At 41.6% G+C, this 26,413-nt stretch overlaps 1 protein-coding gene across 1 annotated transcript in view; it reads right to left on the minus strand.

Annotated features, from left to right (window-relative positions):
- Positions 1–569: 569 nt before the first annotated feature.
- Positions 570–26,413, minus strand: part of LOC104548646 (tubulin polyglutamylase TTLL5-like) — a gene marked incomplete at its 3' end in the record, with an annotated part of 34,386 nt that continues 8,542 nt past the window's right edge. The window contains exons 5-17 of the mRNA XM_010194725.1: positions 20,338–20,419; positions 18,836–18,897; positions 18,015–18,106; positions 16,956–16,997; positions 13,822–13,935; positions 13,356–13,447; positions 12,672–12,734; positions 11,699–11,737; positions 10,623–10,768; positions 9,309–9,609; positions 4,704–4,824; positions 2,928–3,074; positions 570–673 (exon numbers count right to left, since the gene is read on the minus strand). Of these exons, the coding sequence (XP_010193027.1) occupies positions 570–673; positions 2,928–3,074; positions 4,704–4,824; positions 9,309–9,609; positions 10,623–10,768; positions 11,699–11,737; positions 12,672–12,734; positions 13,356–13,447; positions 13,822–13,935; positions 16,956–16,997; positions 18,015–18,106; positions 18,836–18,897; positions 20,338–20,419 (1,405 nt within the window). The remainder of the gene's footprint in view (positions 674–2,927; positions 3,075–4,703; positions 4,825–9,308; positions 9,610–10,622; positions 10,769–11,698; positions 11,738–12,671; positions 12,735–13,355; positions 13,448–13,821; positions 13,936–16,955; positions 16,998–18,014; positions 18,107–18,835; positions 18,898–20,337; positions 20,420–26,413) is intronic.

Consider the following 26,413-nt stretch of genomic DNA (forward strand, 5'->3'; position numbering starts at 1 on the left):
TAGCAAGCCAAATAAGAGGCTAGAATGAAGGCAGGGAATCTAACTCCCTTCCTTCCTCATCTCAGAAAGTCCAGATCTGGAGAGTTCCTGAAGAGAGGCAGCAAGCATGAGATTTGTTTCCGAGAACAGAAACTTGAGAGCCAGAGCCACAACAACCGTTCAACCACAGCAGCTCCAGGCCATCTGAGCAGCAGCTCCAGTTTCATCCTCCTTCCAAAGCACAGCCACATTTGCTTCAGCATCACAGGAAAGGAGACCATTAGCTCACCAGTGTCAACTTTAAATTTACACAGACCAGGACAACCATTGCTGTCCTTTGGGAATCTACTTAATGGTCAAAACATCTATTGCATGTCCTTCTCTATGCACCAGATGCCGAGACTACAAGTGTTTGGTTGCTGGAAGAGAGAACAGACAGGTTCTCTGTCTCCCAACAAAAGCAGGAGCAGGTGACACAGTCAATACATTTATCCAGAGGCCTTCAGATCAATGAGATAACCTTTAGCACAATCCCAACACCTTCAGGGCTGGGAGATCCTTTATCAAAGGGAGCAAAAATCCATTCCTACCTTGCTCTGGTAATAAAGTTCCGAAAACCTTCAGGATTCACTCCCTCCTCCTCCTCCTCTTCCTGTTTCTTTTTTGATCGCTTCTGAACCATCTGCTCCGTTTCCTGTTAATAAGCAGTATCAGTAAGGGGCTCTATGTAGTTACTTTATGTTCCATGGCTCAGAGAAAACAAAAAACAATTCCAAGGGATCTAAGAAAAAAGAAAGTCAACTCCAAAGAGTCAAATTATAAGTATTTCACTGTGCAACAGAATGGATAAATATAGAAGGCCCCAGAGAGAGCATGCTAAGCGTACACTGAACTCCTCATTCCTCCACCTGACATAACTTATTAGAAGTGATTTGCTGAGAAGAAGTCAAGTCTTCACAAATACGTGCTGCTCCTTCATATATAGTCTTTGCTGAGACATAAAGGAAGTATGGAAGGAAAAACAATTTTAGAAATTATTCTATAAAGATAGTAAGTCCCCTTTCTACTTGTGCTGTTTCTGTCATAAATACAGAGTTCCTTAAAATAGCTGTTAGAGCATCTGTCCCAAAAAGAGATATTCAGGCAGAAAGAAGGACAAAAATACAAAATTATGTTAAAGAAAATCAATCAAGAAAGCCTGCTGAGGGCATCCAAATTTCCTATGTAAACTAGGAGTTCTCCTCTCGAGTTATTTTCTCTTGTCACGCAGCAAATTGCTGAGGGCTTCTCTACACACCAAAAATATACTGCTTTAGCAAAAGCAAAGACAGAAAAACAGTACAGCTTGTAGCAAATGTGCATTTATACACTAAAATATGCTGGAATAAAAGATGGTAAGCCTTTGTGAGTGAGAATGGGAGCGAGCTCTCGGATATAAATGACCTTTCTCTTTTACACCAGTAGAACTCACTGACACTAGAGGTTGTTTCGCTAGAAACATTTTTATTGATTAAAAAAAGATTACAGGCCTGTCTGAAATACCAATACCAGCACACAAGCTTTATCTGACCAAACTTGACCTCCACTGCACTGCTTCCTACTGCTACCCTGAGCATTCCCAGGACAAAAGGGTCAGATACATCTTTTCAAAGAGAATTCAATAGGAGGAAGACAAAGCCACTCTGGGATATGTCTCTACCCTTCAATAAAGCAAAAGTCTGGGTGATATGTGATCGCTTTTACTTAGCTTGCTGGAGGTAGTATTTTTTTCTTCCGTGCCATTACAGATGTATAATGGGTAATAGGAGTGGCCTACTAAATCTGAAGTTACAAGTCAGTGAAAGAAGTCTCTATGTTGGAATCAGACATCAAAAAACCTCATAGCCTAAGAGTCTCTCAATGGCTTAAACATGTATATCCTAAAACCTCAAGTGGTCTGTTCTCACTTGTTTTAACTGAGAAAATATGCTTATGAAATGATTTATTACCAGTTATGCAGCTTTATTTTGTGAATTTACTCAAGAGTTAGCAGAAAACTCTGATGTTTGAATACAATTTGAGTGGAAATTATACCCAAAGCAGCTGCGTTCTTCACTTACCGCAGAGCCACCCGAGTGTTTTGTGGTTACTCCTAACGCAGTAATTGAGTGAGCATTAGGCATACAAGGCACTCCCTGGAACAGATTTGGTTCAGTACCAACCTTGCTTCGACAGATCAGGTTACCAGATGTCAGTTCTGACACGGTGATGTGAGTGAACATCCTCTGCTAACGAGTGGGAGCTTGGAGGTCTGTGTGCAAACCAGTTGCCTCTAGAAGCAAAATTTAAACTACCCTTGTTCTAACACTAAAGAAATGCTAGAGGGCAAAAGAAAGGGAAAGCTGATCTTGCACAACAAGGATTAGCATGAAACCACTGCACTAAGAACAGCATCTTCTATATCTAAAGAGATGAAAATTATTTAAATTAGGACCTACTTCACCTTATTACTGAGCATGCAGAGTCCCATACTACAGATAGGTAGCAGTCCCTCAGTACACCAAACAAGTGCTAAAATACCTATTTCATACTGTTCTGTATATAAAAAAATTCTCTAAAGAAGTATCATAAAAATAGGGAGAAATGGGAAGAAGCATTGCAAAGCACCAGAACCCAGGACAAGCCAAAGAAAAAGCAAACTGCCAGTTAAATTCCACCTCATTTCAACATTTCTTTTTACTTTTATGCACGTGATTACCGGATTGCACGTATAATGGAGTGATACTGTTGCCTATCTGACAATTTGAAGAGTCAAACTACCATCACTGGATGCACACCTGCAAACAGAGCACGTTAATTACAGAACAGAGCCTTTAAAACAGCCTACTTGACTATGACAGCAGCCAGCAGGACATACTTTAGAAGAAGAGAACAGAAACCAACACAAGTGTCAAGAAAGAATTAGTCACCTTGTTATAACAGATTATGAACTCGCCCAGCTGGTGAGCCAGGATACGACGACGATCATTGAGTCCTAAACGGTGCCTGGGGTGCAGCATCCTCAAGGATTGCTGGAGATTGCTGGCAGCTCGCTTCAGAAAGCGTACGACAAGTTCCTGCAAGAGAGAGAGTTAACGATGGAGCAGCTGCAAGATGTGGGGAACAGGAGACCAGAGGTATTACAGCAGCTAATGACTGGCAAGAACTAAACACACAGTCCTGAGAAAATGAGCTGACAACCGGCAGGCAAAAGCATTCTGAAATGTGCCTTTTTAATATAGCCCTAAAAATCCAAGAGCGGGGAGAGAAGAATGATGGTGTCCCTGACCTGAGGTGGGTCAGGATTGGGAACACTTGAGGAGAGTTTGTCTGACAAGCACGGCAGGTGAAGAAAACGCAAAAACAAGCAGCAAAAAGCAGCAACAGCACAGAATAACCTGAAGTCCAATAACTTAGGAGAACAGTTTCAAAAAAGCACCTGTAATATGTAAAAGGCCTGTGGTGAAGTGTACTGACATAAAACCCTCTCAGCACTATCACAGAAAAGGGGATCTTGGTCAGATACCTCCACTACAGCAACGTAGCCCCATTTCATCACTTTTCATAGATGAATACTATTGCCACAGCCTCTCCACAGCAACAGCTGACTACATCTCCAGCCGTGTAATTCCAATCCTCCACCACGTCTGGTTGACCTCTGGTGGGGGAAACACATGGCCAGGCAGATCCTAAGGCGAGATGCATCCTGTGGGCGTTCTGAATCCTTTCTGTCTCCCCTCTGGATTTGCTTTTGGTTAGGAGCTCTGCTAATGCATAAATGAGCAGCCTCACAGCCAAACTATTGGATTTCACAGCTCGCCTCTCACTGCCATTACTCCAAGCTGGTTTGATCTGTTATTTTAAACATTATTTTTCACAGTACAGCAGACAAAGTGACTCTCAAAAAGCCAGTTTTAATTTCCACTTGGAAAGAGCAGGGGTAACTTTTTCCACTGAGTCGACTGATTATTCTTGACACACAATTTTATCTCAGAACTGCACTGGCTGTTTCCCTGCAACATGCATTCAGCATGAATACATCTAGATTTGCAGAAAGCTCAAGAGTCTACTGTACAAAGCCTTTTAGGAAGGTTTGCAAGGGGATCTGGGCTTGCTGCACTCTTTAAAATGTATGCACATAAAATATAGGGCCTTAAAATGCAGCCTAGAAAAATTCATCATATGATTTCTCAAAAAAAACCACAACACCTATGCTAACTTTGTCTCCTCAGTGAGTTTTACTTTTTTCCTCTATCTAGAATGCAAGAAAGGTTCCTAAGTGCAAATGCCTGCAAAGAGTAAAACAGTACACAGGAGGAAAGGCTTAACTGGGTACCTGTTCTATCTGAGCAGGTGTATGGTCTGTTAAACACAGCAGAAACAGGACAATGGCAAGTAACCTTAAAGAATCTTAGAAGAATTCAAAAGCAGGTAAGCTCAGAGATCAGTGAAGGAGAACCAGTGAAAGTCCTGAGCAGCTTGAAAGTCAACTACACGCCATGTCCAGAGTGTCTATCGCTGCTCAGATGTCAGTCAGTCGTCCTACCTTGTCTGTATATTAAAAATACAGCACTGGCAGCTGGACAAAGACAGACAACTACAATCTCAGTTGGACTTCAGTTCTTCCAAGGATGGGAACTGACCTCAAAACTCTCAAGGCAGATTACAGCTTGGATTCTCTGTCTGGCCAACACAAAGCTTCTTACCATTTGCTCATCCTCTTTGGCAGCCCAGGCAGGATTTTGGATCTGGTCACCAGCCTCCTTCATCAGTCGCAACTGAACGTGCTGTAGATAGGCAGAGAAAGCCCTGCGAGCTTGCACTTTGCTGTGGACCAAAAGAATCAGTCAGCTATCTTCAGAGCAGCGATGGAAAAAGTAACAGCAGTGAGACAGAGCTTATGGACCAAAGTATGGTCAGCCAGGACATCCTTGGTGCACAAATGCTGAAGCTCAAGGGAAGGAGGACCCCTTCACCCCACCAGGATTTTCAAGGAGACCTTCAGTTCACCAAGATGGGGTAGGTATTGCAGGAGATACAAAAGACAGCAGACATCCTCTAAGTTTTAAGTTAATCTCCAAAAATTGAATGCTTTTCTTGCCTTTTCACAGCCTTAGCTACTCTCCTCCAAAAGCAAATAACATGAACATCGGCAAAATTGTATTTTTCAACCAAATTCAAGGCTCTCTTGGGCCTCTGTCTTCACAAGCATTTTGAACACCACAACAACAGACCATAACATAAATAAAGGGCTTGGTACTGGTGCCAGAGTTGTAACAAAGCCTCTGCAACTCCCATTGGAAATAAAAGAAATCAATCTGTGAAAGTGAGCTCTTCCCCTACTGACCCAAGGACACAAGCCAACTTTCATTGAGCAAGGCAGCACTGAAGAATGAAAGAACCTCAGCAAAATCTGCCTTGCAGCTGGCTGAACACATCGGGAAGCTGCGAGCATGAACTGAGGAGAGGACTGGAGTAGGACTGGGAGGGACACATTGCTCCTCATTCCCTCACAGCGGTGGTCACTTCGGCGTATGCATCTCTTGTGAGAGAAACTGCGGGCATCTTTGCCCAATTTTGTTCGCTGTCATCTTGGCCTAAACCCTCTCCCCTAACATTCTGCTCTCCCAGTCTCCACTCTTCCTTGGAGTTTTCCCCATAGTCGCTACAAGCTGAAACCACTGAATTACCAAGCATTTATCCTTTTCTTTTCATAACGACATAGAAGCAGATGGGCTTTAGTGTCAGTGACAGATTCCCCTTCTATCACAGGCAACATCCTAACATTTTCTATAAAATTATCAAGATTCATCTTAAAAAAACCTACAGTTTTCAATCCATTACTTTCCTGGAATATTAGAATCATAGAATGGTTCAGGTTGAAGGGGAACTTAAAGCTCACCCAGTCCAACCCCTGCCATGGGCAGGGGCACCCCCCCCCCCCCCCAGGTGCTCCAAAGCCCCAAGCCCCATCCAACCTGACCTTGAACACTGCCAGGGAGGGGGCATCCACAGCTTCCCTGGGCAACCTGTGGCAGTGTCTCACCACCCTCACAGTAAAGAATATCCAGAATATCCTAATATCCAGTCTAAATCTCCCCTCTTCCAGTTTAAAACCATTCCCCCTTGTTCTATCACTACCTGCTCTTGTAAAAAGTCCCTCCCCAGCTTTTGTGCAGGACCCCTTCAGGAACTGGAAGATTGCAATACTGTTCTAATAATTAGGAACCTTCTTTTACTACCCAGGCTAACTTCATTCATGAGCAGTTTATATTTGCTTTTTCTTTCCCCAACATTGTCCTGTATCTTAAATAATTTCATCCCTGATGGGTCTCCTACCTTGAATGCATTGTTTAACAGCATTTACATCCTTCTGTAGTTCTCATTTTATTAGTGTGAACTATCCACATCTTTCGGTGTCTTCTAAGAAAGCACCCACAGTGGTGACATGATGAGACAAGCAGCTTTCATGTTTTCATGGTGTTTTCATGCATGCATGAGAAAGAGCTTTGCAAACCTCCTGTGATCAACAAGCACGCAAGATATTTTTCCTTATAATTAATTACCTCTTGATGAACACGCAGCTGACAGAATTTCTGCTGTAAACTATTAGTTCTTAAAAGGATACCCTTGCACTTTTTGCTACTGGATTTCATCCTAGTTATATTATTGTTATCCTTAAGGTCATCCAGTTCTTCCCATATTTATTCGATTACTTTTCTTAACTCCCAAACTTTCTCCATCAGCAAATTTCATTAGCACATTTCTACGTTTTGTGTCATTCTTGAAGTGATCACTAAAATCAGCCTCAGACTGATTCTTGAGGAACCTCACTACTTTTTTCCTACTTGTTCTCTGCTTCTTAGCAGAAATATTCTCAGATACTTCTATGGTCCTCATGACTCCATGTACATGAGTCCCTGAAATGTCATTAAAAACTCAGTCCAGAAATTCAGTCTTCCTGGTTTATATGTTCATAAATTTCATGAGCACCTTGTTACAGTGTTACAAAGAAATCATAAAACATAGTAGCACTTATAGAGATTGTTGAATCAATTTCTATAAGAATTGAAGTTAAAATAAAATACATTAAATGTATCTATGCATCTGCTTAATCATTTTGGTGCTTCTGGAAGACCATGCCAGGTTCAAAGAGGGACAAAGCAAATGATGAGTTCACAAGAGTCTCAAACCTAACTACCTAACTAGTACTAACTAACCAGTACTGCAGTAACTAAAACATTACAAAAATACCTGGTTACACTCCTGTCTTCCAGGGAACCCCAGAACACACAGTAGGCCGACCATGCCAGGCTCAAAGAGGGACTAAGTTGAGTTCACAAGAGTCTCAAACCTAACTACCTAACTAGTACTAACTAACCAGTACTGCAGTAACTAAAACATTACAAAAATACCTGGTTACACTCCTGTCTTCCAGGGAACCCCAGAACACACAGTAGGCCTTGTAACACCTCTGAGCTCTGTATGCTGCCATTCACCACACCTACCTCCTCTTCCCACAGGAGAACACTCTGAACCCTAACTAAGAACTAATACTCTACAAATCAGGCCACCATAGATCAGAAAAGGCTCTCCCCTGAGGGCTCTCTAGGGCTGCCAGGTTTGTTTTAGGTGTAACTCCAACATTCCCAGACCAGGAATCCAAGATTCATACCGGTAGGAATTAAGGACCCCCCTGTTATCAACATCAGCACAGTCATACAACTCTTTGCCTACACCTGATACCTCTGTGATTACAAAACAGGAAACTGAAGGAAGTCCTTGTATAACACTGCCTCTCCTCCAGTGCGTGGAATATTGAAACCTGAGGCCCCCAATGCAGGAACAAGTAACTCCCCTTTCTTTTTACTTCACTGGGAATGACACTGTTGGGGAAACAGGTTTCATTTGACTGTCACCTATTCACCAGTAACTCCCAATGTGTGGAAGGCAGAGAAATTGCCACATCAGGCCGACTAAAGGAGAGAGAGAAGTCCTACCACTGACAAAAACTGACTGGAACAGGCCGGGTTTCTTTTGGATGAAAATTTCATTACTTCAGCTCCTCTGCCTGTTGACCCCACATGCAAAGCTTTCACCAGTGACAGATCAGATGAGGCCAAGCCCAGCACAATCCTGGAACATGAAGTCACCACAAGCCTTACTCACTTCTGTGGGGAATCCCAGCAGTACTGGGTGCTGAGCAAGACTCTGCCAGGAACACCAGACAGAGCTTACGTTCTTGGCAGGAGGCAGTTCTATATATAGGGAGATGACAGCATTGCTATGATCATCCTCAGAACAGGTTTCAGAATCTTCCCTGTCATGACAGCAAATGTCCTTGCCACAAGAAGACATCAGAACAATCCACAAATCCATTTGATAATTTAAAAAACCTCTCAGAAGCTAAACTAAGAAAGTAACAAGAAGAAACAATTATTTTCTCTGCCTTCGGACATTTTTCACAGAAAACACAATGCTACTTATCTAGAAGATGTAAAATTCTCCTATACAGATATATATGATCACTTTTTTCTTGGCCTTCCTGTCCATCTGCAAATAGACGGTTTCACTACCCACATTTAAGGAGAGGATCATGCTTCTAAACATCAAGTAAGACCCTGGTTGGTGTCACTCTGTACAATCTCCTCCAGCAGCTCTCTTTTTTTCATGCAACAGAGCCATGCATCAGAGCCTACTCTGCTCCATACTGTCATACTCAACAGCAGGCAATGAGATCTTTCAGTAACTTGTCACTCAAATGACTTCCTATCTCACTCAAAGAGGGTGATAAGCAGAAATTATTATTAGAGATCAAAATTCTGTCACTAAAAGTAAAAGCACAAAAATGAGAAAACTAATTTCATGGAGAGGCAGCACTAAGGTGTTCCTACCCAACCTTTCCTGGATAGTTTAACATATGATTCTTTGGAAATGCAAAGAATGAAAAGATGAATTTCAGAATTCAATAGCAGGCATCCTGCCTTAAGAAAGGCAGGAATTTTGAGAAGTCTGAGTTGACCAAAGAACAGCTTACATCACCAGATTAAAGAATAGCAATGGAAACTACAGCTTATGCTTTATACTGATCCCACAGGTCAGGTAAACACCTGATCAGGTCAGGTAAACTGTCATCCTTTGTAACTATCTTCTTTCTGTGCACCTACAGCTAGACAAAAATCCACTCTTTCTCTAGGGTGATCTTATCTCCTTGTACTCATTCGTAACATGGCACTAAGTGTACATCTTCCATATCGTAACCAATATTAGGTGCTAGTCAAACCACGAGGCAATATGCAGAAATCTCTCACCTCAGGTTTCCATGCTTTTGAAGAACCTGCAGCAAGTTAAACTGAGATTCGGAGTCTGTTTTTTGAAGAAACGGCTCTCCTCCATCTCCAGTTTTCTTGTCAAGTGTTTTTGGCAATCCCTCCTTACAAGTAGTCTTCACCAAGTCAGAGAGCTCTGGCTTGCTTTTCACCTGGGTGTCCGAGAGAGAGCCAACAGTTTCATCCAGCTCTTCATCTTCATCTGCATCTGCATCCACCTCCTCCTCTTCCTCCTCACCTGCTGTGTCCGACCTGAGGCACAGCTTTGTGGGTTCTGACGTCCCTGTAGTAGAGAAATCACCTATGCTGGTTAAGAAAAAAAAGAAGAGAAGTAGGGAAGACTCTCCTGCTATTTATGACCTTTGGTTTACTTCTAAACTCTTCTGCTACACCACCATTTTAGAACACCATCTTAGGTATCGCTGCCCTTGATCATTCTTTCTGTCTTTCTATTTGTGTGTCAAACAGTTGAGAAGCCCATTTTTCCCAATATTAGGGAAGACAGACCAAGATTCTTGTCTTAGCAAATGAAAACAAAAAATCAAAGAACCAAAGGCATGTTCCTATATCTTATCCTAACTCTTACACATATACTGACATATATATGTATACTCATACTTGATGTATATACTCATTTTTTGTATTTTTGGGTGGCAGGAAAAACCAAAGCTACAAAAACTAATGTGCCAATAAAGATCACATACTCTAACATAGCACCAAAAATATTTTTACAACATACAATCTCTCCTATTGCAGGCAGCATCACATAGCCACTAGAAAGTGTTTAGCAAATGGCTTCAGGAACAGCCACTTGTGAGGATCATTCACCTCTGTATCCTTTTAAGTTTTTTCGCACATCGGCTTGGATAAGAAGGATTTCTCTCTTTCCAACAGCTCAGAGTCACTGCTGTGTAGGAGAACCAGCTTGGACCATCCCAAGTTTTCATCTTGCTCTGAAAAGCTGAAGGACTATAGAGGCACACATAGTGTTGAATTCTCGTACCCAAAATGCAACCACAAGCTCATCTTCAAGAAAATACTGATGCCCTTTAGTCACATACATGGGGACATGGAATAGTAAGAACGAAATTCTAGGCACTGAGAAGGCATGAAACTCAGAAGAGGAACAAAGTGAAAACTATTAACACTTGAAATGAAAACTACTGACTTCAGCCTGTGAATCCCTTCAGGGACCACAAAGGCCAGAACAACCCCATTCACACACATTTCAAAGTAAAGAGTCGTTGCTTTCTTGTTTTTGACTAGCTACTCATCTAAGACTCTAGCCACGCATACCTGATGATCTTTTCCGTGCTGCTCTAGCCTTGCGATGACATCTCCGGCGCTTCCGTAGCTCCAGTGAAACAAGTTTTCTCTCATAAAAGAGAGCATGAGAGTCTACAGCTTCCAGCCTCGTATCCAGCCTTTTGTTAAGATCTGCTCTGGGAAGCATAATACAGAGACATCCTCAATCTCCCTTTCTACTTCTCTCTCTGATGATACAAGAGACTTAGTAGATTAAATCTCTTCAAGAGACAGTTTTCCTGATACAGGGAAGCAATATTTATGATCAGCCTAACTTCGCTCTCTTTGAAGCCTGCAAATGTTTGAAGGGAGCATTGCAAATACTTTACAGAATATCATCTCTCAGAGCCCCAAAACACACTTAACTTGTGTCATGCTTTCATGACTGAGCAGCACCTGTCCATCATGCACCAGTTGAAGGCTCAATTAATGGGGAAAAGTGAATTGCAAGAGTACAAAACAATAGAGGGGAGTGGGAAGAGAGCATGGGGACCTGGGCCCAGTCTACTGAACCTTTTATGTAGACATCTTGTTCTTCACTGTTTGGTCAGAGATAAGAATTTTAACACAATCTACATGAAAAATGACAACCTTTCTACAAGTTCTGCCTAAACCAAGGGAGAAGTAGCCCTGCCAGGTTCCTTAAGGGAGACAAATGTAACTACTTTCTGCCAGCACACGAAGATCCAGCAAAGTGCTCTTTATGATACAAGTGGGAACATCCACAGAAAATTCCATTGCTCCATTTATCTTTTAGACCTAGCAAAGTCCAAAACCTTCATGCATTACAGGATCTTTTGAGAGAGCTCAGTGATGAGGCTTATCAATATGGAAGGAATGCCAAAGTAGGAACCCTAAAAGGAGAAATTTTAAGGTCCAATCCAACAATACTTGAGCTCTCCACATGCTAGGATGCTCTTTGCTCACTGTATTTAGTTTTCTCAAGTTAGTTTGATAGATTTCAGGTAGAAAAGGTGTCGAGCCAGGACTTGGAAGATGAAGCTGTGGAAATCTAAATTTAGAATAATCCTACCAAGTAGAAAATAGTTAATTAAGAAGCCATTTACCGGGATCTCCCAGCGATGAACTCTCTTTTCATCTTGCTCCTACAATGGGAAAAATGGCAAAAATTACCTTCCCTTCTGGATCACCAGCTGGATTAAAAAGTCTCTGAAGTCTTTCATGTGTACAATTAAAAGATCAAATTTATAGAATTCCTTGTCAGTTCTATCTTAAAGGAGAAAAGAAAAGGCTCCAAAAGAGGAAATCTGAGTAGCTGTTTTACAATTGAAGTTTTCATCTGTGTGGCTTAAACTGGAGAAGGTGTCATTTGGAGTTGCCCTCTAGACACATCCCCAAAAATACACAGCAAAAAAACCCTACTACATAGTGCTGATGCAGGAAGAGCTTCTGTAAATATTGCCTCCTCAGTCAGCAACCTATCTTTAGTCTGTAGTTACTTTATTGTGGATCTCAAGTTTGGACAAGAAAAAGCATTGAGAAGGAAGGGTGTTAAGCATGCAGTGAGAGATACTGCATGCAACTCTCAATGGGAATTCAGCTTAGCAGCATGAACTGCCAATTGCACCCAACCACAACCCAGAGGAAGAGGCATCAAATCATGCTTGCATAGATCAAGGGTTAGGGATACTAAACCTCTGGAGTAAATTTCAGTGCTTACCTTGCATGAGGACAAGGTCTAATGTGAATTTAAATTTGAAACAAAAGGTAAGCAAGGACCACCTATAACCCCTTCACAGAGGAATCTAGGTGCCTGAAGGTTTATTACTTCTATAGTGATCTTTTTACTCCAATGACTCCTATGTTTTTGTGTATTTTCCTTTTTGCCCTTGGATTCAGAAGAACAACATGTGAAAACGTGAGAAACCTCTAGTCAATGGCACATTAGAGAAGAGGCGCACAACTATTACCACACCTGAAATCACAGGCTGGTGTCTATAACACTGGATAAGTGAGGAATCAATCCTTTACATGCCTTTTGTGCCCTTTGCCTCCCTCCCAAATAGAAAAGCTTCCTACCTGTCCTGAAACAGACGTGTAGCCAGCATGTAGTTCATTGATGTCTTGTGCTCTAAAAAGGATCTAGGAAAACAAAATACAGGATGTATCAAGATAGAGCTCAACACAATGAAAAGCAGCATAATTCAGCAATAAATGATCTATAAAAAACATCCCAGAAGTGGGTTGAGACAATATGCTGTATCTTAACAGAAAAGAGGAAGATGAGAGCTATCACTTCTCAGCTGAAGGCTCTGAGGTGAGGCAAGAGACACAGAGAAACATTACAGACTGGGAAAAAGACATCAGAAAACCGCAGTATAGTATCACTCATGGGATGAGTCCTATATATAGGACTGTGTTTATAGCCTAATGACAGCATACTCAGTATGTGCAGCTCTAGTATGTAAAAGCAGATAGCAGGAATAACTTATCTGAAGTGAAGACATTTTTATTCTGACCAAAAATCAACATCAGAAACAATGCCTGATAGCCTTCTCTGAGGTACAGTTAGGAAAAGCAGCAGCAGTCAAAAACAAGGGATCAGAAAAAGACATCGTCAACATTAAAAGAAACTACCAAAACTCTCAATGTGTGTCTTTCTGATTGCTAAGCTGGTTGTCAGACATATACCTAACACAGAATATGCCTCAACACAGAGTGTCAGTGCAACACTGAACCGTCCTATTGGATTCTTATTCTTACCCATAAAGATCCCATGTTAATGGGGTAGGGAATATCCGGATGAAGCCTCCTCTCCGTTCATTCTCCTCTCTCACTCGATGAAGAACTTTTATCTTGAAATAAAAAGAAAAAAAAATAGCCAGCAAAATACATACAATGAAAAATGAACTCTAGAAAAATCTGAGTTTCAAAGAACAAGGCCATTACTGTAGTCCTGGGAGTGAGCAGAGTACACACGATATCCTTAAGCACGTTTATCTTGCATTTACATTCTGAAGGAGTCTATCACTGCTCGGAGCACAGATGTATGCCTGCCATGACTGAGGGCAAGGGCAGTACCAGCAGTAAAACTCAGCAGTTGCGTTTCAAAAATTATCCATCTTCTGTCATGTCTTTCATATGCACACACTTGCTCTTTGCTGAGCAAATAACCCCACATATTGCATGAAAGCCAAGATAAACAGAAGGTATTTAATAGCCTACTTACCTCCTCCATGGAGAGACCTAGCACAGAGCTGCCTTGCCTTCCTGTTGCTTTTTCCCTGCCTGAGGGCATTGGGTTTTTAATTTCAGCATCACTGGCAGACATAGGACGGGTACGCTGTAGAGACAGTGTGAATGAAGTTTTTCCCCTTTTTCTCTCTCAATTTACTTTAATAAAAAAGTGATATTCAAATTCCAGGACCCCATTTTCCCAGCAGAATTCACAATTTCACACCCCAGCGAGCACCAAGTGTGAGTACTCACATTACTTGTTTTTAGCACAGCAGGACTCACAATTCAGGCATCAGTGCCAGTATTTACACCCTTGACCTCTTCCAGAAAAACATGAGACATACCCAAAAGCACCAAACCCAGGATTTCATAAAGAAAAATCCTCACCAAAGGGGCACTAGAATCAGCATTTACACTCACAGGCCCCAAAGTCACTTGGATTCACACCTCAGTGGTACCAGAACCATGGTTCTCTGTTCCAATTGCGTTGCTACACCAGAAGAACAGAACTATAATTCATCAGCAAGATAAAGTTGCAGGAAAATAATGAAAATTTCAGTTCACCACCTGTTATTCTTTAGCTACTATACTCCTGCATCTCAACTCGCTACTTCTTGTACTTAATGGACAGATCTTATACATGTACGTAGATACATCACGCACATTTAAAAGGTAAGAAAATAAATAATTTACAGACAGTCTCTCCAAGCTCATTCTTAACCTGATGGGCAGCCCTGATCTATTCTAACAAGGGACAGGAATTCAAAGTGTCTTCAAATCAGGGGGATTATTAAATCTTAAAATCCCAGCAAGACTGAAATCTTTGCACATGTTTTCAAGTGCATGTTAGCTGATCTTATGCCCAGTTCAGATAAACTATCTCTGTAAAAATAGCATTAAAAGAGTCTGGCTGAGAAGGTCTCATGCCTTTATACAAAACTCAGATTTTCTTTTAGTACTATACTGAGCAAAGAATGCACAGAGCCTCCTTAATCGAGAAAGGACAGAAAAACATAACAGAAACCTTAAGCTGGATGAGCCGAGGTGAATATCCCATATTGCTCAGATACAAACAAAACTCAGGGCAAGATCAGTTTGTGTCTTTATTTGTAAAGTCTATTGGAATTGAAATCCATTTTCCGTTTCATCAGAGAATTGCAAGCGGCTATTCAGAATCTGCAGATGAAGCAATTGTAAAAGCAGCAGGCATTGCATTAGAATGGGTTACACTGCAGTGACTGGCACAGAAAGAGCCAAAGAGAAAACAGATATAGCAGGTGCCAGCTGAAACATTTTGCTAAGCCTAAAGAAAAGTGATTAAAGAAAAAAGAGAAAACAAGGCGATCTGATTGAGAAGGTAGAAGACACAAGCATCTGCAGAAGAAATAAAAATGTCAGCAGCCAAACAGGTTTGCTTGATGCTGTAGATGGCATTAAGTTGAAAAGCTTTTAGACTTTCTTCCTAAGCTTTCCTCCATTTCAAAAGCACAGCTCAACAACTTCACTTAATAACTTCCTCTAAAATCTCCTGCTAGGTAACCTCCTCTTAAAATACATTTCCTGACACTGCCATAGCAATCATCATGTGAGAACTGCTGCTCAAAGAGAATATTACAGGTAGCTTTTCATCCTATCAGATGGTCTCCTTTACTAAGGAAATACTTCAGTGAAATCAACTCCATTGTCTCGATAACAATGGAGATGACTTCACTGATTACAAACAGAAAACAGAACATCTACATTGTATTGGCAGCTCCAGCTCCTACGACTGCTGAAGCTCTGGCTCCTGCCTGAGAACAAACTACACTACTGTCAAAATGCTAGAGAAAAACTCCAACTTTACTGATCTTCCTGCACAAACACTTTTGTCAGTGTTTCACTGTGGAATTCTCTTTGGCTGTAGCACAGAAATGTCTCCAGCTTCACAAAGATCTTGTTTCCTCTTTGACCCAGCTTATCTTTGAAAGTATAGATAAATCCAACCACTTTGTTTTATCTCCAAATTCTGCAAGAATCTCTGGTTCCCACATCATGATTCTAATTATACTAAGCACTGACAGCAGTTGGCACGAAGATCCTTCCTATTCTCTATGAAACCTCATTATTCATTAAGACTCTTTTCTCTTAACCTCAGCTAAACTTAACAACATCAATGGCAGCACAGAATGAATCAGGTTCTCAAGATTATCCCATCCGTCCTACCTTCCTTCCTGCTGGGAAACCTCAAAAAAATGAGGATCATCGCTATGACATTCGTGCATGAGGCCCAGCAGCAAAATAATGCCTACTGTGTCCCCACAGAGCCAGGTGTCAAGAACTGTAAATTAACATTGATTTGTCTGTATGGCTGGCAAGGAGGGTGCCAAACATGACTTTTAGAAAGGTGGATCAGTCTGACTTATGCTAACAATAGTTCTACATTTTTTCATTAGCTAAGAAATTCTTCTTATCTCTGTATCTATTTTGACCCAGTTTACTCTCAAATTTGTGCAGTTTCCTTCAGATGACTCTCACAGAAGATAACCACTTCTCTTGTGGTGTCACCTGAACTCTGTCAAAAGAGATTCACCAGTGCTATCCTTTTCATTTACACTTATTCCATACCCAGTAGTACACAAGACAAAGTCCTCCTCCTCTCTCTTGTGGTGTGACTCTCCTATTTGCTGCTGCTTTCAGCAGCTCTTACTTTATTTTCACACTTTCCTTTTCAATGGCCAACCAAGCCCAGAACCCTGTGCTGCTGCTGTCTTCATCATCTGATGCCCAGAGTGACAACTTTATCTTTAAACATCTGTATCAAGTTTCTTTAAAATACAGTTCAGAAATATCTGTAGGCATAAAAACTTTGAGGGTTTTGACCCAGCTGACCTTGACTCTCAGCACACCTCACCTACTTTTTTTTCAAGCTGTTAGAACTGATGTAAATGTTTTTCCAACCTTCGCTCTTGCCACACAGAACCATAGGCCAGTGCCTATCCATCTCCTCTTTTCCCATTGTCTTTCCCACCCTACCAGGCTACTTAGCTGCAAAATACGTTTTGGGACCAATTGCACTGAAGGTATTGTAAAAAGTAATATTTGAAATTGTGTTCCTCGTGTTGGTGAAGGGAGCTGAAGGGTACTTACCAATCTGGTGTTTGCTGTTTGTGACTGCGCAGACACGGGACGCTGCAAGACACACACAAAAAGAATAAAAACTTTGTGATCTCCAAGACAGTACCCTAAAGCAAAAGGATATAACTGAAGTTCAGAGATACAGCTAACAGCTCCTGTCATCTCAGTTCAGAACTTCCTCGTATCGTCCACAAATGCATCCTGTCCCCATTCCAAACACAGCACTACTCCTGATCTCAGATGTGCTCAGCTGTGCAGAATGCATCTGGACATACACACCATTTCCAAAAGCACACAGAAAAGAGCTCTGCAGAATGAATGAATGAACTCAACTCTCATGACCCAAATTCATATTTTTGTAAGATAAGGGTTACCCAGAGGAAAACATTTAATAGCTGTGTATTAATGAGAATCAGATGCTGTCGAGTAGAATTGTTCATAGAATAAGGGGTGTAAAAAAATAGTAAAAATTCTGAAATTCCAGAAGCCATTTCATTTACATATCTCAGCAATAGCTGCAGAGTATCAGGTACACAGTCTGTCTATTTGCCTGAGAACAAATGCCTTTGTCCAAAGACAGAGGATCTCCCTGCCTTTTGTGAGTGCTCCATTTCCACAAATACTCATGGAATCCATCTTGTAGCCAAAATGAGATCGAGAACAATCGCCCTTCAGCATCACAGTGCAAAGAAAGCACCATCTCAGCAGAAAAGGCAAGGGACAGTCACAGCAAGCCGCATGAGGTCTCAGTCCAAGGATCCACAGGAAAGAGTCAAGAGATTCCAGGAGTGAATGGGAAAGAAGCCTTAAAATTCAAATGCAAAAAGCTCTTTCTGCCTAGAAAGAGGTCTTGGAGACACCCATAAAGCTCTGTGGTTCTGGAGGCTTGTTGCCCACAACAAAACATGTCGCTGAACAGCCCATAGCTCAGGTGCATCCCCCGAGTCCCTTCTGTAGTTATGCCAGAAATCCAGATAACCTCACTCACTGGCTCTCTCACCTGTGAGCCACATCCAACGAGAATTATTTTCCTGGTATTCTCCTCAGCTCTGGCTTGTTGAAGTCACTTACCTGCAGCTTCTGGTATGGACTTCTCTTGACAGACTCAGATGAATGGTAAATGGCCCGGCTTGACCGCTGGCTTGGATCCTGGCACACGAAGCCTGTGGGCATCAGGAGCCACATTAGAACTTTAAGACAGGCAAACCCTGAAATATAAACCTAGCATTCCTGTTAATGATCTCAGACTATACATGACCTTCTTGTCCCTGCCCAAGGACCAAGGACCTTCCTTTGTTTAATCCTAAACTGCATTACATTTTTGGAATAAAACTAGAACATGCTTCAAAACCAAGTATTTAAATCAGTAAGATGGGTCACTGAATAGCAGAGAGATGGGCTCTGTTTCTTAACCAGCTGAAGAGGCTATCTGATGACAATTCTGCCTCTTTTAGTATTAGGGGTAAGTTGCATCAAGCAACTGAATCAGGATGTACTAGGGATGCCTAAAAGGTGCTGTGCATTAGAAAGTCAGGCAGCTTTCACAGTCATGACTCCACTGCTAACACAGCCTAACCAGAACTCACACATTCAACCTAAAAAAAATGCATGAATACTGATTCTGAGGGCTAAACAGAAGTCACCTGCTAAAGAGAAAGAATAGTGTCTTCAAATACCAAACTAGGGACTCTTAATACCACCTAAGCATCACAAACAGCCAGATAATTCTGCAGCTAAAATGTCCACACATGACTTCCCAGTGCTAAACGCAGTTCCTCTCTTTAACTAGAGTTTTCTCCTCTATTATACTTATCTAATAACATGCAGCTCATAAACCTACCTTTTCCAGGTTTTAAATGAGGGAAATTGAAGGAGCTTTTTGTTACACTCACCTACAAGAGTGAACATATCTGAGAGCATGCTAGCTTTGATCTTCAGGTCCAAAGGTGCATCACTATCCCCACGTGCAACAGAGGACAAAAGGAATTATGTGGCATTAAATGAGAGGAATGCATCAATATCCAAGACCTCTTCCAATATAGTTTCAAACACAGACATAATCAACATGGAAAGAAAACTAGGTGATCTTCACACACATAGGTAAACACAAAATCTATTAATAATCTTAGTTATTAATTACTCTATTAATTAATAATCTATGTTAAACTATTTCCACAGCTTTACTCTTCTAATGCAGCAACATATGGCCTTGCTTTAGCTCTGCTTGGCTTGAAACATTTTCTTTTAATGTATCTATGCTACATTTCATGGAGTAGATAGAGGCTGCTGTCGTAGAATTCTTAAAAACCACAATTACCTATGCTGCTTGCACATCAAATCATAAAATCAGATGGGTTAGTTCTAGTGGATGAGAACAAATGATTAGGGAAGGTGACAGATATGAAGAGATCAGACAGTGGAGACAGATGGAAAGCTTCCATCATTTTATCCAGTGGAAAAACCAATAAATACAGTTCAGATCAGACATGTAAAGTTTGATTCCTTTGGTGCAGAGAAATGAGCCATGTTCTACAGCACAGCAATAGATGCCAACAGCTTGGACAAAGAAATTGGCAATCATAACAAAGCAAAGCAAAAGATGCAGATGTGAGTTAAGAGTTTTAAGTAGTAAAGGATACTGTGGAAGTTAGGGTTATGAACAGTGTGTGAGAAAAAAAAATCTATGCAGGATAAAGGGAAGAAAAAAAATCAAGAGGAAGGTCAGATATGGCTATTCCAGGTACATATAACTTAAAGTTTGTTTATACCATCACAACTGAAATATTACTCTCAGTACTACACACGTGTATTGTGCATCTATGCTCCTGTAAAGTTCAGCATTAGTCCAGAAAACGCACAAAGTTGGAGATCTACAAAAATAAATCCTCAAGTTTCATTAGTGTATGAGGGCCAGCATAAGAGCCAAGACAACACTTGCTCTTCAGATTTTAGCTAAAGAGAGTACTAGATGAAAAATTCGAGCCCAGGATTACATCTGCATACTCAAGTTAATTATAATGCCTGAACTCTGCTTGGACTCCAAAATCTTAAAGTTCCTAGTCAGCCAAGCAGATTGAAACCCCACACAATAGTCGGGAGAGTTTCAAAATTCATCTGTGACGGGAGATTATGAAGTGTTAACAACAATGATGGACTGTGGAGGAAAAATAGTTTAAAAGAAAATGGAATCCCAATTGGGTTCTTTCAAAACCTATTGCTGCAGTAAGTTTGTTTATGCAAAAGGAAAGCAAAGGACTATCCTTTCTGTCAGCTCTTAGCAGTGGAACAAATACTCTGCAGGGATCATGAAATGGTGCCCTCCTAGGACCACAGGTTTCAAGGACACCATCTCCATCAACAGTCCCAGCCTCCCATTAAACTGAGCAACACTTACCAGGCCAGTGACGGGGACAGGTTCACTTCCAACAGCCAAGGCTTGAGAGTGTCATCAATAAGGACATCAAAACCATACAGCTCTGAAAACACAGTGGGCACTGTAAGTTTAACTTACTGCATTAAACATTCAGGTAAGGTCCAACTTTAGTCTCTATTGGGTCATTTCTATCCACATCATCTGTGTTAAATCCAGTGAGCTCTCTAGGGCTGAACAAATAATAACATTCCACAAGTAGGAAATTCCACTTCCTCAGAATCAAGCTGAAATACATCCCATTTGTGGGGGAAACAGGGGAGCAGAAAATGAGTCTTAGGAAAGTATCATACAGAAAAATAAACCCTCTGCTGTCCACAAACTGCAGTTCATGCAGAACTCTACTACTTTTCAAGTAGAATTGACACGAGCACAGCAGGTCCAATCTACTTCTCCCACTGGATCCTGGAAACAATAGAACTTCATTCTCCTTTTCACTTTTTAATTCCTATATTGACTTCTCCAGTTAGCTATGTAAAATTGTGCTTCTTTCAAGCATCAGCTTCTTTTCAATTATTCCTGTATGTTTTTCTGCAATATCCAGAAGGACAAGAGTCTTCTCCTCGGCAGCTCCATCTGCATGGACAGCCTCCCATAACTCTCTCTTATTGACAGCCTGCCACTTCACAGCAAACCACTATAGAAATAGATTTTCCTTTAGTTTCTAAAACATTCATAAGATATTACATCTGCTACATGTGTTCTGCTCTACACAGGTCACATTGAAGCCAGTTTCCCATTCCAAGACTGATTTTACTATTTCACTCTATACACACGTTCTCTCTAGTTTGGAAAGAGTTCCAAGAAGGATGCTACGCAAAGATGACTGTTGGCATTAATGCCATTTCCTCTTCCAGCATTAAGGAACACAGTTAATGATCATTAGGGCAACTTCTGCACATTTTTTCAAAACACTGCATAACAGGGTATTGGCAGAAAAGAAGGATTTCCATGGAATTAACCAGGTCTCGAGTGCCTGGAGTGAAAGCAGGAGAATTTCTTTGCCATGCTGCTTTCCTTGAATTCTGGCCTTGGTCTTTTGTTGCCTGCCTGACGTTGATGCTGGCTCCAGGGAGCTGGACTGCTTGACAAGACTGTCCTATGCAGACAGCTGTGTGAGAGCTCATGTAGCTTATAATGGGAAGTTGATGAGCTGTGGGGGGGACTTGAAAGGGGAGGAAATGGCAGCAGAGTGAGTATTGCCTGCTTATTTTTCTAGACTGTGTAGTCAGACATTGAGTGGGAAGCAAAACAGCTGAGAGTTAAGGAGTTGGTTCACTCCAAAGACATGAGGCTGAATCTACGTTTGGCTCTCTTGCTTTCCAGATGGGAAAGGCTGCAGAAGGAAAAGGAGGAGGTGGGGATTATAACTGTAAATACTAGCAAAGCATTTCAACCAGGAGAAACTCCTGATGATTTGAATACATTATTTCAAAATACAGTCTCAGGTTTGGTGAAGACCTGTGACTCCTAATGGCATAGCAAACTCCAGTGGACAGGCAGCTCATGCTTGAGGCAGACCAGCGATGAGTGGGCCTGTGGCAGCTGCTGGTCTGCGACCTCCCAGCCCCAGCCAGGAAGCAGAGCGCCTTGTTTTGACTAGCTGCTGTTTCTGCTGCTGCTGGCCATTCCCTCCCTCTGCCCTTCAAAGGACCTTTGCTAGTATTTTGGCTCCTCTTTGTCTTCTCCCACACTTTTCTCCCTTCCCAACCACTTGCTCTTTAAACCTCCCTCCTTCCCACCCAGTTACTCACTTCCTCTGTCCACTTTTACAAATATGTATGGGAAACCTCTTGACCTCAGCTACCCCTGACCATGCTGCTGATGCTTTACGCTCCTTGTCCCTGTGTCTGCCTGTTTATTAGAGCTGTAAGCTCTCTGGGGTATCCCTGCTGACTCAATTCCACTGAGGTCTCCTAGGAAGACTCCACTGCTGCTCCATAATACCCCAAGCCTCATGTACTCTAGATCATAGCTACAACCCCTAGACAGATGTCTCTGCTACCTTAGGGCATTAGGAGTTATGCAGTATCCATTTTCTGGCAACAGAATTAAGCCTCACAGGTTCCCACATAGGGCTTAGCACAACGGGGTTCTCAAGCCTGCCTGGCACAACCAGAAAACAATTTAGGTTTCAGCTAGCCTAGAAATATCTCCTTGGCCCTGTTCCACATTTGGAAAACGCACAATCTAGATTATACACAGAAGAAGCATCCTTTCTACTGTGAAACTCCACTACCGTTTTTAAAAAGAAATACACAGGCAGCACAAAGATGTAGACTCCTGTGAGCATAGCAAGATCAGAAGTATATTCTCTGCAGTTACCAACTCCAACAAGACTGCCATTTCCCTCTGCAGAGAGAAAAGAAAGCAGAATGACTGAAAGAGAAACACATGCAACGTAACTGTGGCAATGGTGGGTTTATGACAACTCACCTTGCAGCACTATTGTTATTAAGGGAAGACTAGAAGAAGCTAAAATATCAAGTTTCCACAGTGCCTTCCCCTTGCTCCCCTCCTCTTGCCTCCACAATCCACACGAACATGCTTCACCTTTGCGGTTTGCTAAAGAGACTGGAATTATATCGGGGGTCCCAGCTGTTGCCAAGGCTCAGCAGGAACAGCCTGCCTCTCCCCTCCAACCCCCACAGAGAAGTCACTGCTGACCAAGATTGCCAGTCACCCCAGGAGAAGGGGCAGCTTCAGACTAAATCCTAACAGCAACAGTTCGGCCAGTGATTATTTTTGCTAATATTATTTAAAAGTAAGAGGAAGGCTAGAGATACATGGTCTCGAGCATTTTGGTTCTGGTAAACCACTATGTAGTCAAACTTTGGTTTATAATCCTGCCAAAGACTGCACTGGCACACCCTTATAACAAAATATCCCCAAAGAATTTGCTATTCTCTGTAAGTCTAGAAACTAAGTCACAAGTCATAGCCTGGTAGCACAAACAATGTTTTCACGATTTTGCATAAAATGAATAAGCTCAGTTCCTAGAGGGTCACTGTAATTCTGGTCTTTGTATTCAGCTTGGTCACTAGGGAAAAAGAAGAGGCTCTACTTCCAAGTACATATTCTGAACTGAATGGAGGCAACTTAAGGCTATGAAAGGACACATATACACTGAAGAAAAAATAAAACCAAACAGCTGCATAGTATGCAACTCTTCAGCTTTCACAATAAAAACCAACTGTCTCATTTTAAGCAGGAGCATGTTTACAGACATCCCTAATACAAGGAACTACACCCGTGCCACTGAAATTTAAGTCTTCCCTTTTTCCTTATATAAAGGTACTGTGCAGACCGTGCTTGTGTGTATCAAGGAGCTTCAGCCCAAAGAGTTAACTGTGCTACAATTTCTTCCAAAGCAGCAACCAGTCAGTGCAAGGGAGAAAAGCTTCCAACACGACAGTGATGGACAGACTGCTTCGTTGAACATACTGCCAGACTGAGGCTTCAGAGACTACGTAGTATATAGTAAACAAACTCCATTACTTTATCTAGTGATGGTGCAGTACCTGCTTCAACTCTGGTAGAGCACACATCTTAACAGCTATGGGGACATGAACAAATCTGTGTCTTGGGGGCTATCACCGTCAGGTCCTAAACCATTGCTGTTACTCTACAAAAGGCCACCATAACAGTCTAGGCTTTGATAAGCAAAATGCCACACTGTCATACCAAGTAAGAGAATGGAAGTCTCTACTCTGGACAGCAAAGGCTTTGGAGAAAGTACTGGTGATGTAGTCTTGTGTAGAAATTTGCTTTGCACTTCAAATAATACAGCTTAACCCTCTTCTTTAGATACCTTTATCTTAACAGAGAAAGGCTTTATCTCTCAGTGTTATTATAGGAAAGGACCCAACAAGAGGGGACAGAATTATTCCAAATGTTGGTGTTCTTGTCTACTTCACAAGACACAGCCTGCACCTGCCAGTTTGCCATACTAGCTTGGCTAAATGTGTAATTACCTCACTTAGAGGCACTTTCTCCACTCCATGTAACCACAGAAAGTCCATCACTTATAAGACAACTTCTTAACTTTTTTTTCCTTCTACTCAAGTCTGAAGAACCCTTAGTCACATTTCTAATAAAAGTCTTCAGAAGTGGAGTAATTTCAAGGTGCCAACATAGAATCACAGAATAGCTCAAGTAAGAAGGGACCCATAAGAATCAAGTCCAAATCCCTGTGCCTCGCAGGACTGCCCAAAACTAAATCATATAACTAAAAGCATCATCCAGTTGCTCTTGAACTCTTGACCTGAAGAAACCTGTTCCAGTGACCGACCGCCCTCTCAGTGAAGAGCCTTTTCCTGATGTCCTATATGAACTTCTCTTGACACAGCTTTGCTCCATCTTCTTGTGTCACCAGAGAGAGGAGATCAGAACCCCCTCCACTGTCCCCCTTGAGGAAGTTGTAGACTGTGATGAAGTCACTCCTCAGTCTTCTCTTCTCCAAGCTGAACAAGCCAAGTGACCTCTGCTGCTCCTCGTAAGTCTTGCCCTCCAGACCTTTCACCATCTCGGTTGTCCTCCTACATAAACCACTACTTTCTTTGGTGACGAGAAGATTACAGTTGGGCTCATGACCTATACCAAAATCAGACTCAGAATCATCCTTCTACTCTGAAGTCAGAAAAAGCTAATAAGGCTGTCTTCGAGGCTAACATCTAAGAACAGGAGTCTTGGTGCAAATTAGGTTGCCTTTATAATCCAAATATTACAGGGTAAATAAATTATCAGTCACCCTTGATGGAGAAAGTTCTTCAATCCAGCATGTGAGATCATAGTGAGCAAAGAGGTTAACATCCCAATAACCACCTTTGGACATCACTTAACTTCCCTTATGTCACTGAGGAACAGAAGAGTAGATCTGTTGCTATTTGTTCTTCAACAGATTTAGGTGGCCAAATTAAGAAAATGTAGTGGTAAGTAGATCAAAATAAAAGCCAGCTGAGTCCATTCATACAGGGGTACATGAGCTGAAGGAGAGAGAGAATATTTTCTGACTTCATTAGCCCAAGTTCTTCTGATTTCAAGCCCCTAAAATGCAACAACCTTAGTCCCAGACAAACTAGAAGACAAGAATAACCTGGTGTTCCTCACTTCCATGCTCTAATTTATCTGCTAAAGACCTTAATGTCACTACAAGAACCAAAGGCAGATGATGAAATGAGAAACCAGGACTGATTCAGACTTTGATAACACAAGTCCACTGATGATAAATTAACAATGCTGGTCATTTCTCTATGGCTGTTTTTGGTAGAATTAATTTTTCCTATGTCCACCCCAGCATCCTGAGAAAGAAAACTGGTGCTACCAAGCTGAGAACAGCTTCCTAAAGAAACTGGAAAGCTTCTGCAGCAACAGAGATCCCAGCTCTTTCAGCCAAGCTCTGGGTGCTAAATCATCAAGGATCAGTTAGGTACCATTTAGAGCTATGAAGTGAAAACAGTGCAGGTATAGACCCCTACTCCTACAGGAGTTATAGCTAGAAAATCTATCCCTTGAGCCCGTTTTACTCTTCAGCCTCAGCTGACAGTTTTCTTAAATTCTATGCTTTAAATATAAAGATACATTTATATTACAAAACCTACCTTGGCACATTGTATCATCAAAAGACCTGTCCACAAAGGTACAGGTCTCCTGAATCTGGTAGCCAGAGGACTCTAAGGACAACCTTTTTCAGATTCAAAATGACATCTTTACATACTGGCTTTAAAGCAAAGACTGACAGTAAGGGTATAAAAATAGAATGGATTCAGCTTTGAAAAAAAAAAATAAGAAAAAAAAAGGTATGTTTAAGGAATACCTGTTCTGCTTTTCCTTGACATGTCATCTATCAAACCAGAAAAAGATACAGGATGTGTGTATGATATATGTATGGCTGACCTAAGTCTCTAAGCAGGGACTCACCTATACTCATGTCAAGCAAGTCTGCACAGAAATCCCTTCAGAATCTCATTTAGTGTCCTGAAAAATTCATTATGGGGCAGGCCAGCACTGCTCAATACTACAGAAGGCTCCCATTCCTGCT

The sequence above is a fragment of the Mesitornis unicolor genome, unplaced genomic scaffold (assembly GCF_000695765.1).
Source record: "Mesitornis unicolor isolate BGI_N332 unplaced genomic scaffold, ASM69576v1 scaffold7831, whole genome shotgun sequence".
Lineage (NCBI taxonomy): Eukaryota > Metazoa > Chordata > Aves > Mesitornithiformes > Mesitornithidae > Mesitornis > Mesitornis unicolor.